This window comes from Rhinoraja longicauda, chromosome 37 (assembly GCF_053455715.1).
Source record: "Rhinoraja longicauda isolate Sanriku21f chromosome 37, sRhiLon1.1, whole genome shotgun sequence".
Classification (NCBI taxonomy): domain Eukaryota; kingdom Metazoa; phylum Chordata; class Chondrichthyes; order Rajiformes; family Arhynchobatidae; genus Rhinoraja; species Rhinoraja longicauda.
Genome location: NC_135989.1, coordinates 7,995,486 through 8,005,219, shown reverse-complemented (window position 1 = coordinate 8,005,219; position 9,734 = coordinate 7,995,486). Strand labels below are relative to the sequence as shown.

General features: G+C 53.6%; 1 protein-coding gene across 1 annotated transcript in view; it reads right to left on the bottom strand.

Annotated features, from left to right (window-relative positions):
* Positions 1–6,580, bottom strand: part of LOC144610576 (uncharacterized) — a 59,414-nt gene extending 52,834 nt beyond the window's left edge. The window contains exons 1-2 of the mRNA XM_078429385.1: positions 6,464–6,580; positions 3,522–3,680 (exon numbers count right to left, since the gene is read on the bottom strand). Of these exons, the coding sequence (XP_078285511.1) occupies positions 3,522–3,680; positions 6,464–6,580 (276 nt within the window). The remainder of the gene's footprint in view (positions 1–3,521; positions 3,681–6,463) is intronic.
* Positions 6,581–9,734: the final 3,154 nt, after the last annotated feature.

The following is a 9,734-nucleotide window of genomic DNA, read 5'->3' as shown; positions in this document are numbered from 1 at the left end:
AACTTCCAGGAACACGATGGCACGGCAGATTAGGGGGTTATCTGTGGTGCACCAGGGCCCACGATGACAAGACCTGGCTTGGTCAGGAGAGATAGCTGGGACATCACGGAGCACTGGGTGGCTCTGGTCAGACCGACTGCATGGTGTTTAGGACAGATCACGGGGGCTTCCTGAGCCGCTGAATGCTGACGAACTGCCTTGTTTGTGAGGGAACAACTAATCAGTGGAGACACACAGAGCTGTGGTCACTGTGTTACTGGAGCTGTGTGGTGGAGGGAGGGAGGGAGGGAGGGAGAGAGGGAGGGAGGGAGAGAGGGAGGGAGGGAGGGAGGAAAGAAGGGGAGAGGGAGGGAGGGAGGGAGGGAGGGAGGGAGGGAGGGAGGGAGGGAGGGAGGGAGGGAGGGAGGGAGGGAGGGAGGGAGGGAGGGAGGGAGGGAGGGAGGGAGGGAGGGAGGGAGGGAGGGAGGGAGGGAGGGAGGGAGGGAGGGAGGGAGGGAGGGAGGGAGGGAAGGAGGCAGGGAGGAGAGAGGGAGGGAGAGAGGGAGGGAGGGAGGGAGGGAGGGAGGAAGGAGGGGGAGAGAGGGAGGGAGGGAAGGAGGCAGGGAGGGAGGGAGGGAGGGAGGGAGGAGAGAGGGAGGGAGAGAGAGGGAGGGAGGGAGGGAGGGAGGGAGGGAGGGAGGGAGGGAGGGAGGGAAGGAGGGGGAGAGAGGGAGGGAGGGAGGGAGGGAGGGAGGGAGGGAGGGAAGGAGGGGGAGAGAGGGAGAGAGGGAGGGAGGGAGGGATGGAGGGAAGGGGGTGATAATCCAAGCTGGGAATAGACAGCAACTAAATGACTTGACTGAGAAGGGGTGTCAGTGTTGCTGGGGCAGCTCGATGCTTAGCATGCCATGAAAGACATGTGCTTATCATTTATGATAGGGACTCCCTCCCTCTCCTCAGGAAACCAGTTCCCTCAAGTAGATCCCCAGAATGATTTAACCAAATGGCCTTAATCTCTCCCTAAACATCCAACGACTTAACATTCATCCCTTCCTGAGCTGAGATAGGGGAGAGGTGAACAGTCCCTTCAGACTGATGCTGATAAAATGACCATTGAGGTGGTATTTAGTTAATTTTTTTAAAGTTTAGTTTAATATAGTTTCGTTTAGAGATACTGCGTGGAGACGGGCCCTTCAGGACTGAGTTTGGGTGCAAGTTCAGTTGAGTTCATTGTCACGTGTACCGAGGTACAGTGAAAAGCTTTTGTTGCGTGCTATCCAGTGAGCGGAAAGACAATACATGATTACAATCGATCCATTTACAGGGTATGGATACATCATAAGGGAATATAATATAAGAAAATAACTGCAGATGCTGGTACAAATCGATTTATTCACAAAATGCTGGAGTAACTCAGCGGGTCAGGCAGCATCTCGGGAGAGAAGGAATGGGTGGAGACCCTTCGGGTCGAGACCCTTCTTCAGACTGATGTCAGGGGGGGCGGGACAAAGGAAGGATATAGGTGGAGACAGGAAGATAGAGGGAGAACTGGGAAGGGGGAGGGGAAGAGAGGGACAGAGGAACTATCTAAAGTTGGAGAAGTCAATGTTCATACCGCTGGGCTGCAAGCTGCCCAGGCGAAATATGAGGTGCTGTTCCTCCAATTTCCGGTGGGCCTCACTATGGCACTGGAGGAGGCCCATGACAGAAAGGTCAGACTGGGAATGGGAGGGGGAGTTGAAGTGCTCGGCCACCGGGAGACCAGTTTGGTTCACGCGGACCGAGCGCAGGTGTTGAGCGAAGCGATCGCCGAGCCTGCGCTTGGTTTCGCCGATGTAAGTAAGTTGACATCTAGAGCAGCGATAAGGGAATAACGTTTAGTGCAAGGTAAAGCCAGCAAAGTCCGTCAAGGATAGGCCAAGGGTCTACCATCAAAAAGGTAGATGGTAGTTCAGCACTGCTCTCTGGTTGTGGTGGGATGAACCTGACCAATTGGTTTTTGCACCATTAGGTCTATATCATATCATATCATATATATACAGCGTGGAAACAGGCCCTTTCGGCCCACCAAGTCCGTGCCGCCCAGCGATCCCCGTACATTAACACTATCCTACACACACTAGGGACAATTTTTTACATTTTACCCAGTCAAATTAACCTACATACCCGTACGTCTTTGGAGTGTGGGAGGAAACCGAAGATCTCGGAGAAAACCCACGCAGGTCACGGGGAGAACGTACAAACTCCATACAGTACAGCACCCGTAGTCAGGATCGAAACCTGAGTCTCCGGCGCTGCATTCGCTGTAAAGCAGCAACTCTATCCATTCATAGTGCGGTGTCTAAACTATACTCTTCACCAACTTTCAATAGAGCTCTTAAGGATAGCGGAGTCGGGGGGTATGGGGAGAAGGCAGGAACGGGGTACTGATTGAAAATGATCAGCCATGATCACATTGAATGGCGGTGCTGGCTCGAAGGGCCGAATGGCCTCCTCCTACACCTATTGTCTATTGTCAACTTCCTGCATATGCGATGTTTAGTATAGTTTAGTTTCGCCATTCGCCTAGTCCGTGCCGACCAGCGATTACCCCGTACACTAGCACTGGGGATAATTTACATTTTTTACCAAAGCCAATTAACCTACAAACCAGTACGTCTTTGGAGTGTGGGAGGAAACCGGAGATCCTGGAGAAAACCCACGCAGGTCACGGGGGGAAGGTACAAACTCCGTACACACAGCGCCCGTAGTCGGGATCGAACTCTGGTCCCTGGCGCTGTGAGGCAGCAACTCTACCGCTATTTACACAAAGGAAATTTAGTCAGCATTGCCTGTGTGCAACAGGGGCTGTTTAGTTAGCTTAGTTTATTGTCACGTGTACCGAGCGAGGTACAGTGAAAACCTTTTGTTGCGTGCTAACCAGCCAGCGGAAAGGCAGTGCATGATTACAATTGAACAATCCACAGTATACAGACGCAGGATAAAGGGAATAACGTTTAGTGCAAGCCAAAGTCCAGTAAATTCCATTAAAGATAGTCCGAGTGTCCCCAACGAGGTAGATTGTAGGCCAGGACAGCTCTCCAGTTTGTGATAAGATGGTTCAGTCGCCTGATAACAGCCGGGAAGAAACTGCCCCTGAATCTGGAGGTGTGCGTTTTCACACTTCTGTACCTCTTGCCCGGTGGGAGAGGGGAGGAGAGGGAGTGACCGGGGGTGAGACTGGTCCTTGATTGTGCTGCTGGCCTTGCCGAGGCAGCGTGAGGTGTGGATGGAGTCAACGGAAGGGAGGTTGGTTTGTGTGATGGTCCGGGCTGCGTCCACAACTCTCTGCAATTTCTTGCGGTCTTGGATGGAGCTGTTGCCAAACCAGGCTGTGATTCATCCCCGATAAGATGCTTTCCACGGCGCGTCTGTAGAAGTTAGTGAGAGTTGTTGGGGACATGCTGAACATCCTGAGCCTTCTGTGGAAGCAGGGATATTGATGTGTTTCTTGGCCATTGTGGGTCCAGGACAAGTTGCTGGTGATATTTACAACACCACACCATGAAACTCTGAAAGAGTGGACTCTTGGAGAGTTCTGATAACTCTGAAATAGATTTCTCGTGGACTCTTGGAGAGTTCTGACGATGGTATTTGGATCTCCACTGCCCCCGATTCCAACTGGATACTGGAATCACTGTGTGTTCATCTTTGCTCGGCCTCTGTGGTGAATTACAAGCTTGGGGGTGAACTCAAACGTAATGTTGCTGCCGCTGTGACATCAAAGAAGCTTCGGGAGTGGGCCAGACGACACCTCATACATGATCCACAATGGGTGGCCTGTGATTCAGGGCAATGACTCTGCAATTAACCTGTGCTGCCACTACCCAGGGATGGGCTGGCCTACGGGGAGTGTGCGATGGGACAGTGTATTGGGAATTAACTCCCTGTCTAATTCCTGCTACCTTTACTCTAAGAGTGTCAGATGGGATGGTGCAGAGGGAACTTTACTCCTTCTTAACAAGGACTTTATTCAGGCATTGCAATCTACAGTGCACCAGAAGATACAAAGACCTTCACATGATCCCATTCCATCAGGCAATCCTTCTCCGTGGGATCGTCACCTTGTCGTGGTGGAGAAGCTCGTGTGGTCCTGAGATCCTGAGAGCGATGCCGTCTGGAGCTACGCTCCTGGTAGGGTCACCCATGGCGGTAAGGTCGAGGGGGAGGTCCCTGACAAAGAGCGATCCAACCGAGACCTCAACGGTGGAACAGGCCGAGGAAGATGGCTGACTTTAGTGGAGCGTCACAATGGCTGGGAAGGCGGATGGATGAAGGCTGCAGCAGAAAAGGGTCCCCGGTCGTCTTGGACTCCACGCCACTGGATCCTGACCCACATCTGTCAAGAACTGTCTGTGTACCAGCCTCCCCACGTTAAACAAAGTCACACACGGGCGTCCGACCCTATGGAGAGGACAGTCGTACTCGCTTCCAGTGACCGCCGATGATGAAGATGATGATGACACTCTTGTCTACAATACGCTCGACCCCCCCGCGGCGACCAGTGTTCACGGAAGGCCTCCAGAGTCCCTTCGGACACCGCGTGTTCCCTCCCCAGGGGCACGCGAGCACGGACATAGAGGCCCGGAAGAGACTCTGGTGTCACCATCAACCGCCCGCTGCCTGGACCCGCGAATGGCCATCTTGGCCAGGCCCAGGAGCAAAGATCCCTCCCCCTCGCGATCGGCCCTCCCCACTCCCCGTCCTGTGCCCACACTCCAGGATCGTGGGACTGAAATGCAACCAAAACCTTCAGGGATTCGTACAGGGGCTGCAGCCTCTCACACTCCACACACACTTCAATACAATACAATACAATATATCTTTATTGTCATTGTACAGGGGTACAACGAGATTGGGAATGCGCCTCCCATACGATGCAATAAATTAATTAGCTCGTCAGTATTCATTTAAACAACCCAATGAAACAAATTGTAACAGATTTAAAACAGAATAAAGTGCAAGTAAATCTGTGCCGGTTCACTGTGCGATGTGACCATCCGGCTCAGCAGGACCGGTTCATAGCAGCTATGGCCCTGGGGATGAAGCTGTTCCTGAGTCTGGAGGTGCGGGCGTAGAAGGCCTTGTATCGTCTGCCCGATGGTAGAAGTTCGAACAGACTGTTGCAGGGGTGTGAAGAGTCTTTGTGGATGCTGGTGGCTTTTCTGAGGCATCGTGTGTTGTAGATGCCCTCCAAGGCTGGTAGCTGTGTTCCGATGGTCCTTAGTGGAACGTGGTCTTTTCCTCGCCTCAGAAGGTCCAGGCGGCCGGCGAGTCCGTGAACCGACTCAAATATTCGTTACACACCATGGCCCTGAGCATAACTCTCAACCCCAGGTCCCTGATGTAAAGGGGGAGGACTCCCTTGTACAGAGACCTCGACTAGGGAGTCTACCCTACACTGAGGGAATGAGCAATGGGACAGTGTAGAGCGAGCTTCACTCTGAGTCTATCATGTGCTCTGGGTGTTGGGACAGTGTAGAGGCAACTTCACACTCTGACTGTCCTGCCCCATGAGGTTGGGCGATGGGATAAGGTGGAGAGAAAGTTATCCTGTGTTTACTTCATGGGGTTCCTGCTCTGGGACCAGTCAGGCTGGGGGTTGTTGGTGAGACGGCAGGCTCCAGATTGCTGGGCTGGGGCAACCTGCATTTTCTTTTCACCTTCTGCTCTCCCCACGCCGCCTCTCCCCACACCTCGCGGAGCTGTGGTCCAGGGAGCTGCAGCTAACGGTTGCCAACTTTCTCACTCCCAAATAAGGGACAAGGTGACGTCACCGCCCCGCGCCCCCACGTGACCTCACCCAGCCAGCGGCCGCGTGCTCCCGCTCCACCAATGGCGGCTGCCCGAGCCGGGAGGCGGGTTGCTATGCAACCTCCCTTAGGCGGTGCCCGGGCCTCCGATCCGACACTGTCCGGGCCTATAGCGGCCCCCGGGCCTGCAGTGTGCGGGCCTAAACTGTCCGGGCCTACAGTGGCTCCCGGGCCTACAGTGTCCGGGCCTACAGTGTCCAGGCCTACAGTGTCCGGGCCTACAGTGTCCGGGCCCGCAGTGTCCGGGCCCACAGTGTCCGGGCCCACAGTGTCCGGGCCTACAGTGTCCAGGCCTACAGTGTCCGGGCCTATAGTGTCCGGGCCCGCAGTGTCCGGGCCCACAGTGTCCGGGCCTACAGTGTCCGGGCCCACAGTGTCCGGGCCCACAGTGTCCGGGCCTACAGTGTCCGGGCCCACAGTGTCCGGGCCCACAGTGTCCGGGCCCACAGTGTCCAGGCCTACAGTGTCCGGGCCTAATACGGGACAAGGGTGGTCCCGTACGGGACAAACCAATGTAGCCCAAAATACGGGATGTCCCGGCTAATACGGGACAGTTGGCAACCCTGGTAGTGTGGAGGCTGGGAGCTGTGGTCCAGGGAGCTGTAGCCCGCTCAGTGTGGGCGGGAGGGTACGAGTGGCCGGTGCCTCAAGTGCAGCCGCTCGCTGTCATGTGCTTCCTGCAGATTAAAGTCTCTCTGTAGATCCGTGAGCACACGTGGGCTGGGTGTGTCCGACTGAGCCGTACACATCCTCACGCACTCACCCTCCTGATAAGCCGACCAACAGTTCAACAGTAACTCTATCCCTCCACGCTGTGTAATGGCCGGGTCGAAGATGTCCTGGTTGGGTTGCCCCAGGGCCTGGCCAAGCTGGCCATCAGAGGGCTCTATCTGCCCCTTTTCCGGGGTTACATCCGTGCCCGGGTGGCACTAGAGAGGGATCACGCACTGCCCACAGGCACCCTGGGGGATTTCCGAGACCGCTAGGCACCACGGGGGGTTGAATTCATCCTTGACAAGGATTGTAATGTAGTTGTACATTGGTATATTTAGTTACATAAGAATCGTCGATAAGAATATTTGTTTAGATCATTGGGTGATTTGGTATTATGGTGATGGGTGTGTTTGGTATTGTTTTGTATTGTATATATTATTGCAGTAATTGATTACATTTATTTTAAAAAACAGTGTAATGGCCGCTATTAATCAATGGTTCCATCAATAGTCCTTTATTGTCTCCGGCATCTTCAGTTTCCTCCCACACTCTAAAGACGTACAGGTTTGTAGGGTAATTGCCCCTAGGGTAGTGTTAATGAGCATGGATCGCTAGTTGTGCAGATTCGGTGGGTCGAAGGTAGTGTTGCCAACTGTCCCGTATTAGATGGGACAGCCCGTATTTTGGGCTAAATTGGTTTAGAAACATAGAAACATAGAAAATAGGTGCAGGAGTAGGCCATTCGGCCCTTCGAGCCTGCAACAATCTTCCCGCATCTAGCCTCTCGAACCCCTTAAGAATTTTATATGTTTTAATATGTTTTAATATGTTTTAATAAGATCCCCCCTCAGTCTTCTAAATTCCAGCGAGTATAAGCCCAGTCTATCCAGTCTTTCTTCATATGAAAGTCCCGCCATCCCAGGGATCAATCTGGTGAACCTTCTCTGTACTCCCTCTAAGGCTAGAATGTCTTTCCTCAGATTAGGAGACCAAAACTGTACACAATACTCCAGGTGCGGTCTCACCAAGGCCCTGTACAACTGCAGCAGAACCTCCCTGCTCCTATACTCAAATCCTCTTGCTATGAATGCTAACATACCATTCGCTTTCTTCACTGCCTGCTGCACCTACATGCTTGCTTTCAATGACAGGTGCACCATGACACCCAGGTCACGTTGCATCTCCCCTTTTCCTAATTGGCCAGCATTCGGGTAATACTCTGCTTTCCTGTTCTTGCCGCCAAAGTGGACAACCTCACATTTATCCACATTATATTGCATCTGCCATGCATTTGCCCACTCTCCTAATCTATCCTAATTTGTCCCGTAAGGGACCGCCCTTGTCCTGTATTAGGCCCGGGGGATTGCTGTAGGCCCAGTCGCTGTAGGCCCAGACGCTGTAGGTCCAGACAGTGAAGGTCCGGACAGTGTTGGCCCAGACAGTGTAGTCCCGGACAGTGTAGGCCCAGACGCTATAGATCCAGACAGTGTAGGTCCGGACAGTGTAGGCCCGGACAGTGTAGGTCCAGACAGTGTAGGCCCGGACAGTGTAGGCCCGGACAGTGTAGGCCCAGACGCTATAGATCCAGACAGTGTAGGTCCGAACAGTGTAGGCCCGGACAGTGTCGGTCCGGACAGTGTAGGCCCAGACAGTGTAGGCCCGGACAGTGTAGGCCTGGACAGTGTAGGCCCGGACAGTGTAGGCACTGGAGAGTGTCGGGCCGGACAGTGTAGGTCCAGACACTGTAGACCCGGGGGCTGCTGTAGGTCCAGACAGTGTAGGCCCGGAGGCCCGGGCGCTGCCAGACGGAGGTTGCGTAGCAACCTGCCTCCCGGCACCTGGTGGCCGCCTTTTGTGGAGCAGGAGCATGTGGCCGCTGGCTGGGCGAGGTGACGTCACCTTGTCCCTTATTTGGGAGTGAGATAGTTGGCACCCCTGGTCGAAGGGCCTGTTTCCGCGCTGTATCTCTAAAACTAAACTGCACTAAACTCCCTCCAGTCTCCCCAGCTCATCTGCACACCGGGGACACATTTAAAAGGCCAACCCGTACTTCATTGGGAAACGGGCAGGAACAGGAGCCACCGGGAGAAACCCACGCGGTCACGGGGTGAACGTGCAAACTCCACACAGACAGCACCCGAGGCCGGGATCAGGATAGAACCCGGGTCTTCAGCAGCAGTTGTACCGAGCGAGGCACTCTCTCTATTTTTAATAAGCAGAAATCCTGAATATACCATATTTATAAATCACTAATCCAGATTTGTTTATTCAGAAGACAGACATTGCAAGTCTTTGTTAGAGGTAAGGGAGTTGCCATCTAGTAATTGCCTTGGAAACACAACAGTCACGACTGTATTTGGGATGCTTGTATCAGTTGGTTCTGGACTGGGAGGGCGGGGGTTGCTGGATGTATCTGGGCCCAAAGTGGTCGTAAGGGAAATCCACCCCTCCATCCACAACAACTCGCAGGCTGGGCCCTCACTGCTGGAGTCCCTGACAACCTTCCCCCACTGACCCTCCTATCACCATCGCGTGAGGATGGCGAGCAGACGTCTTAATTACTGGAGGAGGGAGCACCCGTATCCCTTTCATCTCACGCTTCAGGGTGAGGCGTTTCCTCTGCAGGGCTGGGGAATCGGTGTGACAGGGCAGGCGGCTCGGCCTGACTCATGCCTACACCAGCAGGAGCAGCCTGCCATCTGCGTGGTACAAACCTCCACTTACAGGTGAACAGTGGGGCAGGAGAAGGGCAGGAAGAAGTGGTCGAAATAAAGGACTGCAGCAGCTGCTGGCTTATACTAAAGATAGAGTCAAAGTGCTGGAGTAACTCAGCGGGTCAGACAGACATCGCTGGAGAAATAGGATGGGGGACGTTTCGGGTCCTGACCCTTACTCACTACACTACACTACACTACACTACACTACACTACACTACACTACACTACACTACACTACACTACACTACACTACACTACACTACACACTACACACTACACTACACTACACTACACTACACTACACTACACTACACTACACACTACACTACACTACACTACACTACACTACACTACACTACACTACACTACACCACACTACACACTACACTACACACTACACTACACTACACTACACTACACTACACTACACACTACACTACACTACACTACACACTACACCACACTACACTAC